This window comes from Vicugna pacos, chromosome 7, assembly GCF_048564905.1.
Source record: "Vicugna pacos chromosome 7, VicPac4, whole genome shotgun sequence".
In the NCBI taxonomy this organism is placed as follows: Eukaryota; Metazoa; Chordata; class Mammalia; order Artiodactyla; family Camelidae; genus Vicugna; species Vicugna pacos.
Window position 1 is genome coordinate 19415363 of NC_132993.1, and position 25625 is coordinate 19440987.

The window sequence follows — 25625 nt, forward strand, 5'->3', positions numbered from 1 at the left end:
CTCAAAAGCCGTAATACATTCACGGCTCGATGAATCCCAAAGACAGTATTTTTAAACTCCTGTTAAGTTTGTTTTTCTTAGTGTGCTAGTCTCCTGCATAATTTTCTTTGCTCTACGGGTCACATGATTCCTCCCGTCCATAACACACGCACTTAGAATTTTCACTTCCTGATTGAGCCATCAAGATTATGTAAAATGTAAATCAGTCTAAAATACCTAAGAGCAGGAATTTTAAGGGGAAAATGCTGTTTTCTTTTTCTGTTTCATTATTGATACCTAAAAAAATTGGAGTGTTTGCCTGTTTGTATTTGGAAACTGGAGACTTGTTAGTTTTTTTTTTTTTTTTTTTGGTCCCTTCCCTTTCAGATTGCATCAGACTTTGCTTTCATTATAAAAATAAAGTACCAACTAGATAGACCGTAGGAGCGGTGTAGTTGCAGGACTGAAACCAGAATGGTTCCAATTCCTGAGAGATCTGTTCACTTTCTTACTATTCTTTTCATGATCTGAATGAAGAGTACAGCATCTCTCACAAGGTAACGCTTTGATATTTCAGAGTTGTAAGTGGCCGTTTAGCCCTTCTGCTGCCTGATACAAATGAAAGTAATTTCCAGCAGGCTGGGTGACACTTGTTTTATCATGGATCTTAAAACCCCTCACATTTTCTCAAAGCAATTTTGAAGTTGTCATAGTAACAGCATGATTTTTGGAGGGTCTTCCTAGTAGTTCTTTCGCGAGAGTTAATTTTATTAACTCTGTATGTTTTTCTTTTTATTCTTCTCTGACAAACAAGGGCCATAATTGCTCAAATATGTATTTCGCGTTCTTAATTTCTTGGTGACTCGAGTCTGAGGACTTGACGTTTTGCAAGTTGTTTCAGGAAAGGAACAAGAATGTTATCAATTGATTTCAGATAAGTTAAACTTTAGTTTTTAATTACTTCTCTGTAAAATTGCACTGTCATTGTCAGACCAAAATTTAGTTTTATTTAAGAGTTGAGTTACAGGAGATGTTCCCTCAAATTTAATTGTGGCTTACACAATTAAATTGTGTTACAAGTATGCTCTTTTATAAAATAAATTCTTCTAGATCTAGAATAAGAATTAAGGAACACAGAAGAGAAATGTGTCAGATTTACAGGAGAAAATTATTTCTTTAAAAATACAATGCTCAGCTACAACACCAAAATCCTGTTCCACTAAAGAGAGAGAAACGGACAACTCTGACTTCGTCAACATTAAAAATGCTGCAACAATATTCTCTGAAATTGTAAAATATGCTAAAATAAATTATCCTCTAGGAAAGTTTGTGGGGAATTTTTTTTACTGGGAGAAAGTAGGTCAGGATCTTCTGTTAGTAAATCTCTGTGGCAGAAATTCTTGCCAATATGGCGAGTGGTGAGAAAAGAAGCCCTTCTCTTGGGCAGGGAGAGGGTCAGAAAAAAGAATGGTCTGTACTAGGTCTGGATGCCAGGACTTAAAAAAGGTATCAGATGTTCGATACGTTTGTTTTCTCATAAAACTGATCAGAGAGATGTGACACGTGTCAAAGGTATCACGTGAGTTCTGTGGGTTTAATGCTAATGCCAGTGCCCCTACTGTTGTGTGGAGTATTTGTTTAACCAGGGGCGATTCAAGACAGCCGGGTGGCAGTGTGTGCAGCCAACAGCAGTAAAGGTGCTAAAACACATCCAGTGATGTCAGGAGTTACAAGACAGCGGTTTCAAAACACTGCAGTAAACAAGGTCAAAGTGTCCCGTTTTGCTGGAGGAAGGTTTGTTTTTATGAGCTGGACAGTACATGGATGAAGTAATTTTTCAAAACAAACATCAAATTTACATGTGGGGTTTTTTCCCCCCACTTTTTAGATTCTAAAAAATTAACCAGATGAGGCTTAGTAAGGGTTATATTTTTAAGCAGAAAGATAGTTTTCCCCTGTTGTCTAAAAAATGGTTTCTCTATAATTTCCACAAAGGAAATGAAACTACTTCCGATATATAGGACTCTTAAATGCAGTTTTAGACAGCAGGATAGGACCTGTCACACGGCAAATGCCCGTCACAATCACGAGTAAAATACTCCGTCTAATTTTGTATCTTTCGGTCTTACTTAGACAGGCGTCTAAGTATGAGAAAGCTGGTGGCGCAGAATATTGCTGATTGCGTGGTTCTCGGTCTTAATGCATTTTCCAACCTTGAACCTGAGAATGCCAGAGGCTCGAGTCTCTGGACGCTTGTTGGAGCGGTTATCCTCCGGTGGCCTGGTTCCTGAGGTAACAAGTGGGTGTCCCAGGCGTGTGTGTGGTAATAACAGCAGTGGTGCCACGTGGCGCCCAGAGGTCACCTCGCTCTGTCTGGGGGATTCCTGGTCCTCGCGGAGGCTCCCGAGAGGAACTGGGCCGGTGGGGCATCCCGAGAGGCGCAGGCAGCGTGGAGTTCCACAGCAAACCTGGACGGAAGCGTAAACACGGCTTATAAAGTGAAAGCAGGGGCCTTGAGGAAGGAATTACCCTCGTCCCGTTCCCGACCTGCTTACTGTGCTGGAAAACAAAGTAAGTTTTGTTTGTTTCTTTGTTAGTCAGTCTCTCCTACATGTTTTTTCTTGCTGACATTATTAGACACTCGATATCTGGCAAATGCCAAGGTTTTTTTTTTTTTTTTTCCTTCCCTCCCCTTCATTGGGAAGTAGGAGATGAAGTTTGTTAAATAGCTAATTGCTGCTTTTATCTTTTCTCTCTTCCTGGATCTAGCGTGCTGGCTGGCTTGTTAGAGACAGTAAGAGACTGCAGTTTATTATCAATGAGAAAACAAAAAGTTCTTTTTCCACCCCCCCCTCCTTAAATGGTTCAAGAACTTTGCCATTAATTAAATGACAACGACACAGACAAGGCTTTTTACGTGATGCAGCCCGGAGCACATCTAGCAAAACAGCTCCAGTTCACTGCGCTTACCTACACTGGGAAGCAGGAAGGGTGCGTGTCCAAGACACGAACGAAGACGGGCTGTCCCCGTGGGGACCTGCAGACACCGGGTGGGAGTGGTCCTGGACACGGGGCTGTAATTTTATAACCAGTCAGGAAGTGCAAAGGAGCTGAAGAGTACAAATTATTTAATGATGTTGGAAAAAATGAATTTAATATAAAATGAGATTAAATATATAAAGACTGAACCTTATCAACAGGAACTGAGCTTTCCCTTTAAGTTCCAAAGTTTCATGCCTTGCAGGTTTATGGAAAATGTTTAATAACTTAACAAAATAATTAAGAGGCTTCATCACCTATCCAGGAGATCGTGTGACATCAGCCTAATTCTGACACTTGGCCCTGTCTTCCGTTTTCGCTTGTTCTGTTTTTCATGTTGATCCTGTCTCCAGAGATGTTACGTGGCTTGGTAAATTTTTCATATGAAGTTCTGTGGTTTTGAAAATGCAAAAAATAGAAATGCAGAGTGGTTTTGTGATTTGAAATTAAGTTATCCTTCTTCATAAAATGGACTGCTTTTACTGTGGAATTTTCTTGACTTTTCTCAACTTAAACCGCGACACTTTGAAGGTAGAAGGGGGCAACATGACTGTAGTGTGGCACCGGAAAGCAGAAATCAGGGGACTTATTTCTAAATCCAGTGTGGAATACTGTGTGACTTTCAGCTAGGGCTTCTGTGCCCTGGGAGTTCACAGTTTATCTCAGAGTGATGATGGGACTTGAGGTGTCTGTATTTCATTTGAAACATTCCAGGCTCTCGGTAAGAATGTCTGTGATGTATTAATTTAGCAAACATGTTTAGGTACCTTCTTTCTGTATAGCATTGTGCTCAGAGCTGTAGTTTTTCACAGTTAAATTTACGGAGATTTGGTTTGTCAATCAAAGATTGAGAGCAGTTTGAAACGAGCAGAGAGCATTACCATTGAAATGGTTTGTTAAAGATGGTGCCAAGTGAGCAGGGCTGTCCCCTTGTGAGCTGCCCCTCCTAATTAAAGGGGAAGGTGGCTGCCATCTGTCTTCTTTCATTCAAGGCAGTAGGGGGTCTAGGGTGGAAGGAAGCAACCCCCCCTTTTATTTTTCTCCCACTCTTTTTCATAGTCGGCTTTCTCCCTAGTCAGTGACCCAGAAGGTCATTGATGATCTGTCTATCTCAGAATGAATAGTAGCATAAGCATGCAAGGCACTTGCAAAAAAAAAAAAGTTTATAAAGTGCATTTATCCACTTAGAATTCTGCCTGAATTACGTCTGAGAGGGTTGTAATCTCTGGGTTGGTGTCCTTGCCTATTTTGTTACTGAGGGCGCTACTGGCTGGGAAAGTGGGGAGTTTTGCTGATTTTGTTTTTTCATGAAAAATTTTTTACACTCCATTGGGCATAATCAGAAGATGGCAGCATGTAGCTATCCAGTGGGAATGTAGAGGAATATTATTCTTATCAAAACCAAGGACACCTGTTAATCATTTTACACACACACACACACACACCCCATCTCACAGGAAATCATAGGCAAGGATGTTAACAGTTGTCTGAGTTACTCAGTGCAGCTTTTTGGACCAATCTTTGAAATAATTCACATTGTCCTTCAGTTAAGCAATCAGCCTTTTAGACTCTTCCTCATGAGAATAGGTTATTAGAGAATTTAGTTAGTGTGGGGCCATGACTTTAATAACTTTTGAGACATAGAGTACTCTGACAGAATGACAGCTTTCTTGCCTCAGTTTCCATCTCTTCAAACAGAAGAAATATGTGCTGCTTTTACAAGTGTTTAAGAGAATATGAAATAATACTTCCTGTCTTTGATACAAACTTTATTACAACTGAAAAATTCTAAAATCTTTGGTTATTTTTATTTGCAGTTTTCATATAGTTAAGCAAAGCATCAACAGTTATCTAAAAAGGTTCAATCCTTAACACGTTATGTTAAGCTCCCCCAAGCAGTGGATATGGACTTCCCAGAATATGCTGATTTTTAGAACTCTTAGTGATGTCGAAATGTGTTTCTTAAACCCATAACAATATGTTTGGAAAGCCCAAGTGTGACAGTCATTGTCTGTAATTTTATTTAGGGGTTTTGGGGTTTTTTTTTCAAATTTGTGTTCAACTTGTGAAGAGTTTTCTTGAAAGCTAAGATGTGCTTATGTTGTTGAATCTGGGAGGAGCAATGTGTAGATTCTGGAGACACTGACATCAGTTTGTATGATAGGATGATACCTGAAAAGTGGCTTCCTAATCACTGAATGGTACACAGTGCTGAACAGGCAGGTCTTTTTGGCTCTTTCATGTAATTTAGATACTTCGATAACTATCCTTTTTAAGGTGTGATTTATATTAATTCAGTTTTACCCATCAGCACTTATTTCAGAGGGACTAAATAAACAATTAAATGATGTGCAGGAATGAAGTGTGACTCTGAACTAATGTAATTAATACTTTAACTTACGTAGCAAAAAACACATAGACATGCCGAAGGATGTTGCTTCCTTCAAGTACCGAGTTAGCTGGGAAGAGTTTACGCTTCTACTACAGGGATGCCATCTTTGCCAAGGATACATTTAGAACTCTGTTTGTCATTGCCTTAAGAGCCTTCCATCCTTTTTTAAAATAATCCACAGTGGTAAGAGTTCTTTGGAGGTAGGAAGGAGCCAGTAGTTAGGTCTGATGAAAAGGTTTATGATCCAATAACTGATTTGAGTCGTTGATTCATGTAAACATTTACTGAGCCACTGACTTACATTCCAGCAGTCAGTCGTGATTCAGAAACGAGCATGTCAGGGGCCTGGCCCTCCAGGCGGATAATTTAGTGGGATAAATGGCATATAAAGAGGTAATACCACAGACTGACAGTGTTGCCAGAGCCGGGGGGGCGGGGGGAGGTTGCGGGGGGGGGGTTGTGGAATAAAAATAAAATGTGATGGAAAAAATGAGAATTGTTGTCTGCATGATTTATAAAATGGCTTACATAATAGAATTTTGGAAATGAAAGTCCTGAAAAATCTTTTCTATTTTAGGGATGAGGAGATGGGAATTTATTTCTGAAATTCTTTAATTCTCAGCCAGTTGAAAGCCTTATAAGAAAAGGTGTTCATTCTGTAATAGACATTTTTTTTTAACCAAAAGAAGTTGTGGCTTTATAAAAGGTCAGGTCTAAAAAAGGTTTTGGACATTGTTAAAATAACGCTGTATTCTCCAAAGGAGAATGATCTTAACTTATATGTTAAAACAGAGTACTTTTGACATACTAAATATACCAAAGCATTACATGCCAGATTGATTGCTGAGAATAGCTGTCTAGCTTGTGGGAGACAGTGAATTTGGAGCTTGTCTGCATCCTAAGTATATGGTGGGAGAGAAAAGGCCTCCTCACGTCCTCTTTCGTGTTTTATTCCACGGGGACGGAATTTCTGTCCTGCAGCCGGTGGTGGATCTCCTCGTGGATAAGCTCACTTAACAGTTGTTTGCGGAGTGTCGCTCTAGGACAGGCACTGATCCATCTGCTGAGCAGACGTTCGGCTGGTTGACTGCAGGCCCCGGAGGCTGGGGCGTCCTGAGGAGGACCCTGTAGGTCTGCACACTCAGCTGCCGTTTCCTGGGTGCCTTTCCTGAGCATGCCAGTGTGGGCCCGGGTGTGATGCTGTCCGCTGAGAGCTTGGAGCTAAGGTTCTGTGCACGGATCACGTTAGGAGACACAGAGAGAAGAGAGAGAAAATGTATAGAAGTAGAGAAACACATCACACATTTGTAGAAAAGGAAGATCTTCTGTGGCTGGGCAGTCAAGAAATGCATGGTGGATGGATGAGTGTTTGGCCGGACATTGAAAGAGAGGTGGTGTTGGTCTTGAGGACTAGGAGAGAGCGTGTCCCAGCCCAAGGACACTTGAGCAGAGGGACAGAAAGGGATGAGAGGGACTGGTGCACTGAGTGGGCAGTGGCTAATTTGCGGTTTCCGGATGACAGTGAGTGTATAAAAGTGACCAAGGGGAAGAGAAGGCAGCAAAGGTCTATTGAGGCTGGACCCACGAAGGCCATGAAGGGCATGTGACTGAACAATTTAAACTTAATACTAAGTCACTGGAGCAGCTGAAGCATCTCAGTCAGGAGAGTGACAGAAGGCTCTCTCCTGTAAGAAGCCTCTGGTATCAGTGTGTGGAGTGGCCTGGGCAAAGACCAGACCCGGGGAGCCCCGTGAGGATGTTGTGATGGTTCAGGAGAGAGGTGCTGAGGGCCTGAGTGAAGGAGAAAACTGATTGGCTTGTGGGGAGGAGGATGGAGGCAGAATTACTCTAGATTTTTGAACTTAGGTGCCGTTAATTATTTCTGTGTCATTTGCCAGGCATTTCACGTGCAGTATCTCATCCAGTCTTATCCTCTGCCTATGGGGATTCTATTGTCCTTATTTCAGAGATGAGAAAACTAAGGCCCAGGAAAAGATTTGTCTACAGTTGTACAGCTAATAGGACACAGAGCGGCCCGTCCCAGGCATCTCTGGCTTACATACCTGCGTTCCTTCTCCTGTACTAGGTTTTGAAGGGAGCGGATGTGAAACAGAAGATGATCTCTGTTCATTTTGTATGTACTCACTTTAGGTGCTGGTAAGATGCCCATCAGGCGCCTGGAGACGTGAAATTGAATCTCAAGGACAAAGTTGGGAAGATTGGAGGTAGGGGTTTAAGAATCCACTGCAAGCTCGTTTATTCGGCACATACTCGTTGAGTGTCCTTACGGACCAGCACTGCACGGCCGTGGGAACACAGTAGTAAACGAGAGACTCGTGGTCTTACTTCGCAGAACCACAGGCTCACGAGGGAGGCTCTGTACTGTGGGTTGACTGTAGTGCAAAGGGGAGTGCTGATTTGCTGCAGAAACACCCAGCCGCTTCTGGGGACGGGAAAGTCTCTTCAGAAAGTTGTAGTACTTAACATGACATGCACATGATGAGTGCTAAGATAGAAAGTGAGAAAAAGGCATATTCTGGGGAGGGGAACTAGAATGCACCAAGACCCAGAGGCAAGAGAGAAACACAGTACATCTGAAGAGCGGGAAATTATGTGGGACTGGAACGGAGGAAACTGGAGATACGACTGGGGAGGCAGGCAGCAGCTAGATCAAGAAATGCCCCGGAAGCTGTGTTATGGGATCTGGTCATCCTTTTAAGGACATAGGAAAGTATTCATGAATTTTAAGCATTGGGGTGACATGAGTTGACTCATGTTTTAGACAGATCGCTCTGTTAGAGAATAGATTTTAGGCAGGCAAGTACTGAAAGCAGGAAAACTGGTCAGGAGACTGTTGGAAGAGAGGATGCTGGTGAGAGGTGATGGTGATTCGGATAGAGAAGAGAGACTAGCTGATGTTTAAGGTAGACATTTTGGAATTTGTAGGTTGGTTGAGTATGGAAGATGAAGAAGAAAGAGAAATGAAAGTTAACATGTAAATTTCTGACTTGACAGCTGGGTTGTTGCTGGTACTTTCCTGGGGGACTTGGTGGGAGGATCAGATTTGGGGTTTAGGAGGATCAGGTTTGGTTATCCTGAGTAACAGCGGTGTCCTCAGTAACGAGTAAAGGGAGAACAGGGATTGGAGGTTGTGGTCAGAGAAGGATGTCTGAATTGCTGTTTCAGAAGTGAGGCAGCTCAAATGACCATCAAAAAACAAGGTTGTAAGAGTGGGCAGGCCAAGTGGAGGGGAGAGCTGGCTATGGGAGATGAGGAGGTTGAGGAACTAACACGCGTGCTGGGTGGGTTTTCACGTGGAGGTTGAAGTCACAGGTTGCTGGCAAGACTTGGAGCGGAAAGGGTCAGCATGTAGGTCAGTCACTACCTGTTGAGAAGGTGTGGAGGCTGGGCGCTGAGATGTGCACTGAAAATGTGACTTCCTGGACTGCGTGCACAGTGTCAGAGAGAGAAGAGGAGCTAGAACCCGGGGGTTGGGGGAGAAGGAACGGGACCTGGGACTTACCCCTGAGAGGAGCTAAGGGGTGGGAGGGGACCACGGAGGAAGTTTTCAGAGAAGGAATCAGGGAATTTCGGAGTTGTAGAAGGCCAGCGGAGGTCGGTACAGGGGGAGAGGAAGTGTTGAACGGTGCTGAGGAGGGGGAGCTGTAAGAGGCCTTAGGATTGCTGAGCCCAGGGTCATGCGTGCCTTTAAGGGAGAGGTTCTTTGAGGTGATAGAGGTGGGAGGGGCCCGTCAGAGGTGAAGGAGTGAGCAGAAGTCAGTAGGTACAAGCAGCAAGTATAACCTACACTTGAAACAAATTTTAGGTTGAAAGAAAAGACAGAGAGGCTCATGGTAGCTTGAGGTTGTAGCATCTAATATTGAGTCCGACTGGTTCATATTTTTTGACAGTCTTCCAGAATTCTCTGCTGTGTGTCCTTGGTCAAATTATTTGCCCTTTCTGTGCTTCATTTGTAAAATGAGAAACTGCCTCAGAGGGTTGTTGTGAGGATTAAATGAGTTGTTAAGCAGCACCTTACCTTGCACATGGTGAGTCCTATATGAATGATACTAGTGAAAAGAAAGTAGGAAACATGTATATCAACCGTCACTTTTCAGGCCCTTTTCCCTGAGTATTCACAATAATTCTGTCATGTAAGTGGGAGCGACCTCATTCACTCCCACTTCCACTACAGAGGCCTGGGGAGTTGGAAGTAACGCATTTTAGATCGCACTGCTGATGAGCGGTAGGACTGGGAGATGGGGCTCCCTCGGCCTGACTTGGGATTAATGGTCCTCTCACTGGACCATGGTGTGTCCTTGGGCTGTTGCGGAAGGACGTTGGCCTTGGAGCCTTCCGTGGCAAGAAGCCGAGGCGCACTTGAACGTGGGGTGTGCGTGACCCCCTCCCGGTTCGTCCCGCTCATCTGTCTCACCTGTCTGGCCCTTACAGGTGCTGAGCTTGCAGCCCTTGTTCTAAAGGCTTGTTCTTTACGTGGACTGGAATGCGTTTTCCTGACTCTTCCTGCTGTTCAGATGCCACCTTCTAGATCTGCTTTAACTTAGAATTCACCTCAAAAAAAATGGATCCCTCATTGGAATTTCTCGCCTTTCATCTGTTCTCAGAAAGTGAAGGTGCCATGCATCCTAGAGGCTTTTCCTGTAGCGAAGTTCCATCTGAGTAGCATCTCTTTTGAAAGGATAGTATGATGGTTAATTTTATGTGTCAAAACTGGGTAGGTCAGATATTTGGTGAAACATGAGTCTAGAAGGTATAAAAATACCTGTCGAAGGTATTTTTTAACTGAGATCAACATTTCAATCAGTTGATGCCGAGGTAAGCAAATTATCCTCCATCATGTGTGTGGGTCTCGTCCAATCAGTTGATGGCCTTAAGAGAAAAAGATTGCTGTCCTCCAGGGAGGAAGGAATTCTGCCTTCAGACTGTGCACCACCATCTCTTCCTTGGGTCACCAGCCTGCCCTACAGATTTCAATTCCTTAAAATCAGTCTCTCAATCTCTCTCCTTCGCGCGCACACACAGACACACACGCGCACACACATGCACACGCGCGCGCGCGCACACACACCCCTAGTGGCTGTCTTTCTCTGGAGGACTCTAATACAAACAGGAAGATACGGAAACTTAAATTGTGCAGTGGCTGTTGCTATTAGCAAAGATCCGCATCAGGCCTCTCTAGGCGTTCTCAGTGTACATGCATTTTGCTTGTTGTATAGATGAGGAAAGTGAATTACAGAAGGGGTGTGGTGCTGGCCCTGTGATGCCAAAAGGAGACAGGAGAGCCAAAGAAAGAGCTCTGTTTCCTCGGGTGAGTCTCGGCTGCTTTCTTGTTATTCAGCGCTCGCGTTATTATTAGCAGGATAATAAAGTTACTGGCTTTGCCATGCATAATAATTGCTCACATTTGTAGACTGTTTTCTGTATGTCAAAGTCCATTCTAATTGCTTTACAGATACTAGTGATTTTAATCCTTACCCAGTGCGATAGGGACTAATATTAACCCCTTTTTATAGATTTTAAACCCTGAGTGCCAGTGAGTAACACGGTCACTGCTGTACAGCAAGCGAGGGAGCCCGGCCAGGGTCCGGGGCGCCTTGCTCCAGGGCCGTGCCTCTCACCCTCCCGCTTTACTGCTTCTCAGCTTGAGATGTCCTGTAGACAGCCCTCCATCTACCTTTGGAGCCGTTGTCCAGAACATAGTGGTGCTTTGGTGTAGCTTTTAGAAGAGAAAATGCTGTAAGTTACTCTTCAAGAGGCCTTCTTATTCCTGGATATTTTCTTGCTACCTCTTTGAGAAACAGAAAACATTCCCATTACAGCAACAACGTGGACGTCTTTCTGGGGTGTATTTTTGGCAACTAGACTTTCTTGTCTAGCCTGGGGACACTGGTGGCCACTGAATTTGCCAGAAATCATACAGAAATGTGATAAAGTGGTGATGTGGCTGAGTTCCTCGTCCAACAGTCTGGGGTGTGTTCTGGGGAGGACGATAGCAAACTCCTTTGTGTGTGTCCCTCAATTCTCCAAGGAAATAACCATCATAACCGCCATTCGTGGGGCCTTTTTTGTACTTCAAGGACTGTTTGAAACGCTTCACAAACAAAATCTCATGGAATCGTCTCAGTATCATCATCACATTTTACATATAAAGAAAACAGTGAGTGGGGAGGGAAAGAACATTTCTAGGGCAGGTGGCAGAGCAGGATGTACGCTTGGTATCTGTCAGTGTTCTCCATCACTCCGTACCTCCCTGGTGCCCATGCTCCGCCCCGCTGGACCGTAAGCTCCCTGAGGGCAGGAACTTTTTCTCACTGAGTTCAGCATCTCCCAAGAAAAGGGCCCGACATGTCATGGGTTCTTCATGCATGTTTGTTGAGTGACTGATGGAGCCACTGATCACTACCAGTAGCCCTGGGGCCGGGGAGAGAGAGCACTGACCTATGAGGGTATTAAGGACGCTTGTGGATTTAGCCCTCAGGCACCTGCTCGAGGACGTTTCCTCCGCTAACAGCAGGTCAGCCCGGGCTTCAGTCAGTACTCCTCGGCTCTGTCAGTGATGCTCATTCCCCCAGAATCTACGTGATCCTGTGTGCATCCTGTCATTAGCATTCAGGACTCATCTTCGATAGTTTATATGCCACACTGGTCTAGGATGACATCTAAGTAAGACCGTGCTTTTAACGAATCATCAAACTATGCATTTTTAAAACATTGCTGAAGTTCTCTGCTTCTTCCGTTACTCCACATGCCTCTTTGTCTCTCTTTCTTTCTGTGTTTCTCTGACTCTTCCTTGTGTGTGCGCACATGCACCCACACACCGCTTAGTCTGTCACCGATCTCATAAACAGATCTCCTTTCTTTTTTTAGAGAAATACACGGTGTACATGGAAAACCACTTTGGAAGGTGAAACCATGTGATTTATATTTATATTTTGTCTCATTTTTCCCCTCAAAGTCCCTTTCCTTTGCCTCTCATAAGTGGAAGCCAGATATTGTATTCAGGACTATTTATATAAACTTATTTCCTCTTGGAAATAGTAAATTATGATGACATTGACCAAAAGATTACTGTTAATACAAGAAGCCTTGGAATGTATATCCAACTCAAGGCCACGCAAGAGTGCAGATTCACTCAGTAAAAACTCATTAACAGCCTGCTTTGTGTCAGACTGCCCGTCCTCTCAGCTTTGGAAAGCTTCAAAGCAGGGCAGTTTATGTTTAGAAATGACCGGTCAAAATAGCAAGACCGATACAGGCAAGAATGGAGTTCTTTAAAGTTTAAGTAGTCGGGTGGGGTGTAGTGTGCACATCAAAACAGAACACCATCTTGTTGGAGCTCTCAAGTTAAAAAAGCACCTTCCCCAACCTTCTCAGATTCACATTTTTTGCTGGCATTCCTTTTTTTTGAATCTCTAGTCTAAATTGTTCATTCTTTTTTTTAGTAAGGAGGAAGAAAAAGTTCTCCTTAAGAATTCATTAGAAATTAAAACTAATCTCAGCATTTAGTATTCTTTAGAACATGGCAAAGACAGGTTTGAAAGGGCAGGGCTCAGTTTGATCAGCCCTGGAAGAGGAGGGCAGGCAGTAGTCCTGGCCAGCACGACTTCGCCATGATGGGAAATGGTGTTGGTTTAATTGTAGGTCTCTCATTCCCTTCCTTGCCAAGCCCAGTGGCTTCTGTTATAACATGTGGCGACTTCTCCCTTGGAGACTAACTCAGTCCAAGTTGCCATAATAGTTAGGACCAGCTACAAAGACGTTTCTTCCCCTAAACTCATGCCAAATCTAAAACTATCTTCTCCTCCCTGGCCATTCAAATAGATCCAGCTCCTATTTGAAAAGCATAGGAAGTGCACAGGCCTCTTTCTGCCTCATTGCCTGTTCGAACAGTTAAATAAACAAGGCGCATCATGCCTACTGCCGCTTTGAGCCTGGTCCCTTCTTCTAAAACTGTGATACTGTGTTCACTTTGAGATTTGCAACTTAGATGCTCTAGAAAGAAGAAAGCGTATTTTAAGTCTGTCTAAGACAAACCAGTGCTGTCAGTGCTGATGGAGGTAAGAAGAACCAGTCTGAGATCATGGGCCTTCCAGAGGTGGGACTCTGAGCTGCTCCCGGGGACTCAGCCCCGAGAGGCCCAAGCCGGGCAGGGCAGGGCCACGTTGGCGGCCTTGACGGCCTTGGATTGTCTACCTGTGAAACATACAATACTAACCAAGTAATGTCAGTCAGTCCATTTTGTTTTTAAAAAAGAAAGCCTAGAAAAGTAGGAGAAAGATTCATGATAAATAAATTTATTCTGACTTCTCATCCTGATCACTTTTTTCCTTAGCATTTGATCCTTGTATTACATACGTGTTTCATTCATCATTGTAAAAGTAATTATATTCCTTACCCAACTTTATTGGTGTACGTTAATTTCTTCATACTTCTAGCAAGATTCACTTTCCTTCACTGATTAGTTTGTCTTGACATGTAACTTTTCAACACAGTTCATTTTTGTGGGTTGTATTTCTGTCTTCTTAGTCTGTTGATTAGTTTATAGTTACACAAGGTTATATGTAACATATAAGTAAGCTCTGAAGCACAAATTTTGAAGATGCATTCCAATTTAAGAACTGGAACATCACAGTTACTTCTGGATCTCTCTGTGTACTTCCCGCTGTTCTCTGGCTTCCTCACGATGCTGCAATTTGTGTTTACAATTTTCTTGATTTTTTTAACAAATATATTAATTTTGTCATGTAAATGTGCATTGCTAACAGTATTCTGAGATACATAAAAGTGGTGTCACACCATGTGTAGTTTTTTGCAGCTTATGTTTTTCCTCCATGTTATGTTCTGAAATTCATCCATGTTATTGGAGGTACAGCGGCAGCTCTTCCGTATACATTGTGTAATATTCCAGTGTGTGTGAATATGTCACAGTTTACCCATTATGTTGTTTATGGGGAGAGGGGAGAAAAAGGAGTTTTGTTTCATACACATTGACTTTTTTTTAATTCCCACATGTGGACTTTGAGATGCCAGATTCCAGTGGAGATGTTGAGTTGGTCGGTAGATATTCAAGTCTGTAATTCAGGGGAGAGGTCTGAGATGGAGATATCAGTATGCAGGTGGCATCTAAGGCGTTGTTCCTCAAGCTGTTTCTAGAATGCTTATTTAACCCATCGATTGAGATTTTTATTTAAAAAAAATTTTTTTATTTCTTAAAGCTTTATCTTTCTTTTTGTTTCTGTCTTTTTTTTTTCCTTTCCCGATCTGCCTGGTCACTTTGCTGAAAATATGAGCTTCAAAAAAAAAAAAAATAGGGGAAAATGTTTGGCAAACTCTGAAGGGCTAATAAGATTAGGTATTATTATTATTACCTTCCTCATGGAGTTTTGTGCAGTCCAGATAAAAATCTACATATAAATTTGCTTTGGGAACTGAAAAGAAATACACAATTACTGGTTTTGATTTTAATACTTTGTTAAGTTTTAGCCAATAGCTAACGTTCACCTAGTGGTTACTTTACATGAATTAATGCACCTTATCTTCACAACAGCTGTGACAAGTAGCTACCATACTGCTTGCTCATATTTTACGGATGAGAAAACTAAAGCTCAGAAATGGTAAACCCAGGATTTGAATCCACAGAGTTGGCTTCTAAAAGCTGTTCTTTTAGCTAATATGTGAGACTGCCTCTCTTGTCAAGGAGACAGCCATTTACCTGGTTCCCTCAGCTTCAAAAATTTTAGGGTCACACTTCAGCGTGGCCACCCCGAACCAGCTACAAAACGGCACTTGAGGCCAGGGGCCCTGGCGGAGGGCCTCGGCTGCACTGGCTTGGCTTCACCACCGGATTGGCCTCAGACCTCACAGGGCACTGAACCGCCTACCAAGTGTCCACTCTGTGCCCATTTAAAATGATGCCCTTGATTTAAGTTCCTTGCCTGAAGCCACCCAGTGAGTCAGTAGTGGGCCAGGGACTGCAGTGCGGGTCTCCTGCCTTTCAAGCACCACATTTGTTTTGTGTTAATAAACCATATTTCTCCGGGGGATCTGGCAGAAATTTGAAAGTGCTTAATTTTACTGCAATAAATACTAAGCATCCTTTTTAAAGCATGGAAACCAAGCCCCAGGCAGGGAAAACAGAATTTGCTCTCAAGGGCTTTGACAAACTCACATTGGCACTAGGATGAGATCACAGACCGCTGGCCTTGATCCCGTCTCCCACTGGGGCTGGCTGGAGGGGTCAGGACCTCTGCTGTGGCCACAAGGCCATCGCTGGACTCTTGCAGATGAAGCTGGAACACACCCCGTCCTACCCACAGAGTCAGCATGTCACAGCCGATTGCCATCAAGGGGGTGTGACAGGGAAGGTTACATTCCTGGGACACTGTGACACAGGTCAGGATCCAGGTGAATTACCCAGAGGGCAGGACCGACACCTCTCTGCCTTTCTTGCTGTGTGACGGGTGCAGTTAGCTTCCTATATTTGCGAACGGGCCATATTTTCTAAAGCCACGTCAGTCAGGAAAAAGTTGTGGGCATCCAGGAGAAGGGAGAAGACAATCTGAATTATGACTTGAATGCAGAGAACTCAGGGAGCGATTTATTACTTTTATCATCACAAGAGTCGAGACGCACTGTGGAGCCTCAGCCAGTGATACATTTTGATAAATTGATAGAGAAAAACTGAGAGTAAGGTTTCAGCAAGATGAAAGCTGAATTTCCAAGGCTGGTCTGATTGTGGTTCAGATGGGAGCTGGGTTGGAACGTGGAGACCCACAACGTTAAGGTGCGCAGGGCGTGCATTGTTGAATTCTCTTAATTCCCTCGGCAGCCACGGGTGATGGGCGTTGATGTTCGTCTCTGCCCTGACAGAAGGGCTTTTTAGGCCATTGTGGCAGAAACGGACCCGGTTAGAGCTGCGCTCATCTCAGCAGGTTTCATGTCCTTTCGGTACCTGTTCCTAGGCAAGAAGCTTCAGAACGACAATGATCTGTTTGGACTTGTCTGTGTTCACACTTTCCCTGCGATGCACGTGATTTTGTTGCCACTTCCTGCAGCTCCTGTCAGTTGTGAGCCTGAGCAGTGAGCAGCCTGGCGGCCGGCGAGGTCAGGTGAAGCAGTGTGCACAGCCCCTAAGGCCTGCGGCTGCATCTCGACCCTCTGGGTCACGGGCTGTGTGAGCCTGGGCAAGTCCTTCTCAGTCCTCTGTTGATTATAGTGCCCGTCGTACCATCACAGGATACGTTGTATGAGGAAGAACAGTGTGGATGCTCCCCCCGGAGCCAGGTTCATGAGAACCCTCTCGGTGACACACCTGCCTTCCTAGCCTTCAGGTCTGACCTGTGCTCTGCCCCCAGAGACCCTGCTCATTATTGGTAAATGATTTCTTCACTGAGAGGCATCCTTTACCAGAAGCTGCATTTTTATGTGGGTAGTAAAATGAGAAGAATTGCTTGAATTAGTTCTCCCTTCACATAAATATATCCAAAGCTAAAATTGGGCTTTGTGTTTCCAAGACATGTTGAACAGACAGAAAGGGAAGAAATGCTGGACTTCGATCACAGTTCTTAAACTGTCCACTTAGAGAAGCACAGCTCTGTATTTACGAACAGGTAACCTGAAAAGTCAGTAAGCAGAATGCATTAGTGGCTGTTACATAGATAAAACGTGAAAGCTCTAGGAGCGAATTAGTCCTCATTTCTGTGCCTTCATGGTCATACATAATAATTTTAATTTCACGTTAAAAGATCTCTTGGGGTTATTATGAGATTTGACGAGATAATATTTACAAAGAATTTTTAATGCTATAAATGAAAAATCTGATGAAACTGTGGAAGTACTCCTGTTTGCTGAAACCAGTGTAGTTGCTTTGGAACATTGGTCTTCCTTCCTTCCCTCCTTCCCTTCCTTCTCTTCCTACTTCTCTCTTCTTCCCTTTCCTTCCCGCCCCTTCCTTTCCCTCTTCCCATCCATCCCACAGTGTTTGTACAAGGGTAACACAGACGCTGATCCTGCCTTCATGGAATTTACAGATGAGTGGAAGAGACAGTCAGCATACGAACGCACAGAGGCAACTGCAGGTTATCATGGGCTATGAAGAAAAAAAGCATGTGCTGTGAAGGGTCTAAATAAAACCTGGCGTGTGTTGCCTCTCCGTGCACGTATTGGAAACTAAGGAGAAGAATGGCAGAGCTGTTCTGTTGTTAACTTAGTGGAGGGTAGATTTATAAGCATGAAGACTTTGGTTTTATAAAGCTACCTACCACAGAATCACTCTTGGAGATGAGTATTTTGAGTTTGTTTTCATATAAATAAAGTGTGGAGAGATAGATCAATAGATGATAGATAGGAAGAAAGATAGTTTTTCCTAACAGGCACAAATGACAATCTGTGAAAACTGATTTCTCACGTGTGCATTATAGGATTGGATGATGACTGTTGGTTGAGTTGTAATAAACTGGAGGAGAATCTTGCATTTATTTATTTTACAGATGAGTTTAGAGCAAGGATATACATATTCTCTGCCATTTTTAGGAGAGGAATTTGGAAAGGGAGAGCTCATGTCTGCAGTGTTTACGATAGCTGCATGTTCGTAAAGAAAATTCATGGGGCATTCCCACCAGTGACCTTAGACTGCAAGCAGGGACCAGGTCTGCTTTTCATGGTAAGATTCAGCAGGCAAGACAGCGTGGAAGGAAAGCCACCATTCCCGCCGAGGACGGCCACCCTGGCTGGCGGATCTGCCAGCTCAGGCTTAACTTCTAAACATGGATACCTTTGCACGTGTGCTGGGAGCGGCTGGGCTCAGCACACTTCCTGCTTCCTGTCACTTGAAGAGAGGGCTGTAGAGCTCAGATTCTCCCCGGTCCTCACCCCTAAAGCCAGCAAAGACAGTGCCTTCAGTTCAGGTCACTTGTCTGGGGTTTAAATGCTCAGGATCCGCCTTTGAGTCCCCTGAGGACAAACCTTGTCTCCTAACTTCTTTGGCCCTTCTGACGAAAAGCTGCCAGGATTTTAAAACCAACTAATTTTTAAAAGATTTCTTAAACAGAGGAGACAATAAGAGCAGAAACCTATTAAACCTGAAAGTTATCTTTAAAATTCCCTTTTCTTATTAGGAATAGAACACAAGATCCTTGAAAATTTGTTCATGTTTGGGACTGATTCCATGTTTAAGTAATTTAAAAATCAGTACCTCGTATCAACAGTTCGCTTCACTGTCCATATCACCACCATCATCTCCGTAAGGTTCTAGGTCTTTCGTAAACAAATTAAAACACGGTGCTTTCTTTATGACATGAGTTAAATCTAGATCCCAGTGATATTTGGCACCTTCCGAATACCCAGATGGGCACAGCGTTTGCCTTGGAGTGAAGACGTGCATGGGGTTTTAATCACATCATGTTTTATTTTTTCTCTTTTAAATATGGCCTTTTCAATAGTTGCTTCTTAATGAGTGACTGATTGTTTACTGTGGTTTATAACCAGGAATTTGAACATTAAAAAATCATCCTAATCAAAGTACAGATGGAAAAGATTTTTCCTCTCTGTCTCTCATCTTTTATATTAGAATAAAAATAATTTGTCTTCCTTTTGGAAACTGAATAAGAAATCCCATCATTCTCTTCTTGAGCACTTCAGTTTAATAAATCAGTTCAGAGGAAATTTAATTATAGCTCTTAAGCTATGAAAAGTTCTTATAAAATAAAAACAAGGGTAAGGCTAGAATAAGTTTCACCTCTTGAGGATAACCGTCATTTGGAAGAAATGTAGTTAAAAAGTAATTTTCTCCACTGTTTAGTCACTGGAAATACTTGGATTTTTTAAACAGCAGGAACCAGACACAGAGTTTGTTATCTAGCCAGGTAAGATCATTTGAGTCCAAAGACCAGATTCCAAAACAGGCCTCGGATAAACACAGAGGACAAGAGATTTTGAGGACAACCCGAAGGCGGAAGGGTGTATCCTACTGTGGGGGGTCTGCAATGAGAGTTTTAGGTCAGAACTATACATACCCTTTGAAAGAGAGTAAATCTTCATAGCAGATTATTCTCTTGCAACAAGATTGGCTTGATGACCACAGGAAAGTTATGCTTCGGAGTGCTCATCTAATTAAGAAAGAGCTTATAAAAGGGGCCAAGTGGCTCAGAGGTGTTGTTCCTTCAGCGGAACTTCTTTTCCTAATGTGAACACAGATGTCATAGGAGCAGGTGTTTCCACCACCCTTTGCGTGTTGTGCTGTTATAACCCCCCCTCCAAGACGACCCTTTGGCCCCTGGTTTCCCAGCTTCGATGGTCCCAAAGGACCCCGAGCACGATGGCTTCAGGCCAGGATTGGGGTTTGGTGAAAGTTGTTAATGCTCCAGAGGCAGAGGACTGAACTCGGGACAAATGTGTGGCAGCAGAAAGCTGTTCTCTGCTCTGTGAAGGCGGTGGGGTGACGCTTGCAGGTCCTGCCTGCAGATTGCCCTGTATGTCTCTAGTCAGCGTTGCATTTATAATGGAAATAAATGACCCGACACCCATGTGGCTAAATATAATTTATAATTTTGGTGTAAGGCTGAAACATGAAAGATCATGCTTTTCAAACTGCTGTGATGATTTACACAGACAGCTCATCTTAGATAATGGTGAGTTAAGCCTGCCAGCGTCGGAACACTTTTCACCCGTTTGTTCTAACACCTGCAGCTGGGTTCTAAATGCGCATGTTTAATTGCTTGAACTTAAATTATAAAACCCCTAAAGGATGTTTTTAATCCTGGAAAATAAGACAAATCTCTTGCAAGAACTGTCTGCCTGCCTGCTCTCCTGAGCTCCTTGCATCTCTCAGGACATGCACGCCAGCCCCTCTTAGAATAGGTCTGCTTTGAGATAAAGAAGTTCAGCTCATCGGGGACAACGCGGAGGTCTGAACCATGAGCGCAGTCACTGCAGGCATTCACTGGGGAGTCCATTCTGTCAGAAACAAGCTTAATGCAGGAGCTGTAGTTTATCCAGATTTCTTGAAAGTGATGATTAGCGTGGTCAAAGGTCTGTTTTATCAGCCCACAGACTGCCTTTATGTTTAAGCTTCAGCCAGTCACCTCTGCTCCTGCTGACCCTCTGCAGCCACAGGAGATGCCAGCAAGAGAGGAAAATGGCCCTGCAACAGAGTAGGGCGCTCTTGGCTTGCGCCTTGTTATTTGTCCCTCCAGCGGTTCCTTGCTGTTGTGACGTCAAGGCTGCCATTCAGAGCAGAGAAAAAGGAAGCCGTGGCCTCTCTTCGCATCAGTAGCCCAGACGAGCGGTTGCTTCTCAGGCATCCACAACGCGCTCTGTCTGGCAGAGCCGTGCATTCCATGCCTGGGTGACCTGGTTAAATGGAGGAAACCAAATGCTCTCTGCTGAATGCTCTCCAAAACAAGCATTCCACCCCGAGCTTCACTGCTCTGAGGACTGTAAATGGAACGGCGGCATTGCTCTGCATCATCTGCCTGCGCATTTCAGCCTCTGTTTAGTCTTAAAAGAGAGCGTATGGTTCTCAGCAGCCTTCATTAACACACACCCTGCAGCAGCAGAATTACGCCGCCTCTGGGGTCAGCACCTCAGAATCCTTTTTGGAAAACCAGTGCTGTGTTAAAAATCTTTGGGGATCATAGTCAGAAGTTCAGAACTGCTGAACTGCCACCTCTTCTTCCCATCCCTCTTCTGCTCACCCCGTTCCCCAGTTTCACATTTCTGAATTCTAGAAAGCCTTTTGTATGTACTCACATGTTAGTTTAGCCCGGTACGTCGTTGAGCTGGTGCAGCCTCTGCGTGCATATTGAAAAAGCACCTCTGCTGTAAGGTGGAGACCACAGGCTCTGAATTTTTCCTAATGAAGAGTAACGTACCTCTTGATTTTCAGAGAGAAGGAGCTATTTCAAAGTATCACAGAACCACTCTCTCTTTAGGAACAAACCAAGACCCCTACAGCAGACGGACGTCCCGCGAGGCTGGGAGCTCACCAGTCAGTTCTGATCGCTTTCTCACCTGGCTCCGAGTTTGCCGATTTAAGACTCGGTCTTCTGAGGTTACGCCTTCTTGGGTTTCTCTGGCGTGGGAGACAACGTTATTTTATTAGATTCTTGGAGGTGGACATGATAGTCACTAGAAAAAGCTCAGCAACCGCACTTTGTTTTCCAGAGTTGTCTTGGTTAAGTCAGTAATACGCTTTTGAGGTTTTATGTTACGAATCCCATTAAATCCTTCTCAGAATAGCTCTTCTCTGAACCCTTGATTGAAGGATATTTGCAGAAACCAAAACCATTTAATTTTATACACAGTTGTATATTCACTTTATGTCAGGAAAGATCTTGATACACAGTGGGGCCTTTTTAAAGGGAAGAAAGTAGAGCTCTTCAGGTAGCTGGGTAAAGATAGAATTAATGGAGCGAGTCTTGTTAAGTTAAGATTTACACTGAGAGCTTACTAGACCACCGTCTGTTTTTGCCTAGACAGCGAGGCTTACCCAGTGGCTGCCTCGTGCCATATGAGTTTCACATCATAGGTACAGGGGTGGGACAGGGACGTGGAACTGATGAATGTACCTTCTGTGTGGGTGCTTTGGACTAGGTAAGCCCGAGAACCTTGAAATGAGAGGAAACCCAGGATAAAACTTTCCATTCGCAGGCTGGAGAATTAAGTCTTTTTATTGTTCACTACTGTTTGTGTATCGGTAATCTTTTTATTCTTCCTTTTTTCTATTATTACCTTTTCAAGAGGTCCTCATAACTGGTACCAGAATTACTTTTAGAGAATTGACTTAAAACCGAATCAAATATTTAAAGCAAACATGAAATTTTTTTAAAAGATTTTATTGGGATTAAGTCTTGAAAAGTTAAAAAAAAGAAGTTAGATCTCAGTTCATTTCACATTATATAACAGAAATTTGGGCTATGATGCATCAGTATACTATTTCTGAGGCCAAAGACTGAATGTTGACTTCTGTGGCACAGTCTTGACAAGGGTGATTTTTCTTATCAGCATTAATTTCCCCAAGGACCTCTCTTAATCTTTGGATATACAAACCATTCTCTTGAAGAGTCTGCCTCTCATGTAATCATCTCTGCTGACTTTTGCTTCCTCAATTGTTAACTGTTCAAACCCTCTTTGATCCTTATTTGTCAATGACTGTGTGTGACTCAGGCAGTTCCCCGGCGTCACTTTTATCAACTGTGTGTAAAACCTGCAGTTTCATGTTACGAGTGAATTACATTGTGGTTGCATTTTTATTCTGTGACACTGACCAAGCAAGGAAGTGAGCAGGAAGAGATGCTGATGTTCATGAGGACCAAGCATTAGGTGACTGCTCTGTTTGTCAGGGTTGTTTATATAATGATGACCTGTGCTTCCTCGTGCAGCCTGGGACTCAGAATGATCATTCAGGTAATTAGAGACACCTCCCCGCCTCGCCGCCGTAGTGTAGTACATTTAAAGCACTCAATATGGCTTAGTGGGCTTCATAATCAACCACATGCAGATCTGTATGCCATGCCTGGTACTTAACTAAGTTTTATAACCTTAGGCAAGTTATTCACAGAACCTCAGATTCTTGGTGTGTAACCTAGAGTCATGAAACCAACCTTGCGGAGTGGTCGTGGGGTTTAAAGCCCATGTATGTAAAACTCCTGGATAGTGTGTAGTGCATGCAGCTCAAGAAATCATCCCTGTTAGGGTGGCTTGTGCAGTGCTGTACATTTTATGAGATTTTCACATTCAATTCAGACTGAAGAACTTAAACTTTAGTATAAAATCACTAAGATTTTGATGCTGTGCGTTGACCTGAGGAGACTAAATTTCGGAAGATTATATTTGGTAACTGTGTATGTCATGGATTAGATCATGGAATTTGATAGCCATTTTCTTAATGTGGTAGATGAGAACACCACGGCCCAAGGAAATTACATAACTTTCTCAGGACCACATGGTTTTTATCTGGCGGAGCCAAACCCCAAACCCAGTCTTCCCACTCCTTACTGTGTTTTTCCACCACACAGTTGCTCGTTGGCAAGTGAACCAATTAAAAAGGCCGTCGTACTTGTCCAGGAGCGGAGTGATAAAGGTCCAGCTTATTTACCAGAGGTGGGAACGGGAGGGAGAGGACAAAGGCAGCAGTCATGGAAACAAGTGCTGATTAGACTTGGCGGCTGACAGACTTAGCTCTGTTCCAGGAGGAAGGGAGTCAAGGGCCCAAGCTTCCAAGCCTGGTTGGGTGGCCATCGCAGACTAAAATAAGTGGGATTTGTTGGTGGTGGTGTTTCTGGTGCGTTTAAAGGGACTGCACCCTGTCCGGGTGGAAATATGGAGGATTGAAGGTAGGAAAAGGTGCCTGTGCTGAAGGAATAAATTTGAGACTCTTAACACCAAGGAAGGGGCGTTGAAACCATTGTACTGTATAGAAGTGTATGCACCCCTATGTATGTGTGTGCGTGGTGGGGGTGTGGTTTAAACTGGATTTGGTGACACACTCCCATTTCAAGCCTGAGCCACGTTGTAACTACTGCCTAGTTATAATTACAAGCTGCTACACCTTCCTCAAGAGAGAAGAGCCGTTCCCACAGACTCTTCTGTGTCTGTGTGTTTGTTTTGTTGGATGGCACTGAGAGACAGACTTTGCTGGGCCCTGTTTGGTAAACAAATCTGTTCACGCACACTTTCTTCTATCATTGTATGTGTACACTGGCCCTGCTTTTTCCACCAGGCACACGGAAGCCTAGGAATTTAGAAGCTTGTTTTTTTTTTTCTTTAAAAGTGCACAGGCCTCAAAGAAGAATGTGCACATGCATTTAAAATGTGCACATCTACCCTGTGTAAATTTTTGACTCTTCACAATTCTAAGTCTGGGCCCTGAACTCCGTAAGAACACCGCAGCGCAGTACACACACAGTACCCCTGGGAGGCGTCCTCAAAGCTGCCACAAGATCATTGATCAAACTCAGTAGAGAAAGCTCTTTTCACCCTTAACGTTCCTTCTATGCACCATAAGTGGGATGAGTCACCCAAGATGATAAAGCATAAACCTGGTTTTTCCAAGAAGAGGTGATTCGTCCTGTTCTTAGATTAGAATATGAACTTAGAATAAAATATATCCATACAGTCACTTACTACCTGTAGTTTTTTGCATGTTTTATATAATATTCCAGCCAAGCGCAAGCTTTTATGACAGGAAGTATGTGAATGGTTATGACAGGAGTAAATAACATTTGACTTTATGATTACAGTACAGGAAGTAACTTTTCACACCAAATAAATCTTTGGAGGGCAAAAAGTGCCGGCTTATAAATTTAACGTACACAAATTTCCTAGAATCTTTGCTCTCTTAAGTGAAATTAAAACCTGAATGTGGTCTTATTTCTTTCTCTCCTTAACTTTTCTTGTCAACAAATATCTTTGTGTTAACTTTCAGGTACTTTGGTGTGACCCATATGACATGGGAGCGTTAAAAAAAAATTCCAAGTGAAAATAATAAGGCCAAACTTTATAGAGTAATAGCATGAGAAGCTTGAATACTCTAAATAGGAAAGTGCTTTCTCTCTGAAGAGTAAATGACCATATTATCAATTACCATCGAAACCGAGGAGGCCCCAGTTTCCAGTTCATCTGGTTTCCAACTTCCACAGGCACGTTAAGGGAAGATAGTAGGTTTAACATCAAGTCTGCGTATGAGCAAGTTGACAGAGAAAAGAAAGGATTGGGTAGAATTTCAGTTATGTTCATCACTGGAGAACTTTAACAGAGGCTTTGTTTTCCCCTGACTTTGGAAAAAAAAGAAAGGAAGAAAAGATTGCTTTCTGCATCTTTTTTTCTTCTTAAAGCAAGAGGAATTTTGTAGTGAGAAGGAAATGTGTAACTGACACATTTCTGAGGACTCATATTGCACATGCATGCGTCCCACGAATGAATGGATGCCTAACAGTCAGATCAAAATAGCTGAGAAGTGCTGCGCAATTCCAGGCAATCTCACGGCCCCGAGGCAGGTTGTGTCAGCGGCGGGGCAGCTGCTGATGGAGGTTCCAGCCTGGACTCTGACAGGGAGCCTTGCTTCACCCTACTGATTGAAAATGTCATCTCTAGATCCTGGCCACCTCTAGAACTCAGTATCACAACTTTTGCAAAGAAGTAGTTTGCAGATTATACGAAACTGTTCTCAGAGAGCAAATTGATACGTTAGTTGTCA

General features: G+C 43.4%; 1 protein-coding gene across 14 annotated transcripts in view; it reads left to right on the forward strand.

Annotated features, from left to right (window-relative positions):
- Positions 1-25625, forward strand: part of LOC140697334 (uncharacterized) — a 225267-nt gene that overhangs the window by 137277 nt on the left and 62365 nt on the right. For 9 of the 14 annotated variants that reach the window (XM_072964458.1, XM_072964461.1, XM_072964460.1 and 6 more), the window contains 2 exons: positions 7562-7635; positions 9863-10739. The exons of 2 other annotated variants lie outside the window; for them this stretch is intronic. In XM_072964458.1, coding sequence (XP_072820559.1) covers positions 10626-10739 — 114 coding nt within the window. In that variant the 5' untranslated portion in view covers positions 7562-7635; positions 9863-10625. The remainder of the gene's footprint in view (positions 1-7561; positions 7636-9862; positions 10740-25625) is intronic. 3 more of the 14 variants (XR_012074272.1, XR_012074269.1, XR_012074271.1) reach the window with 1 other exon arrangement.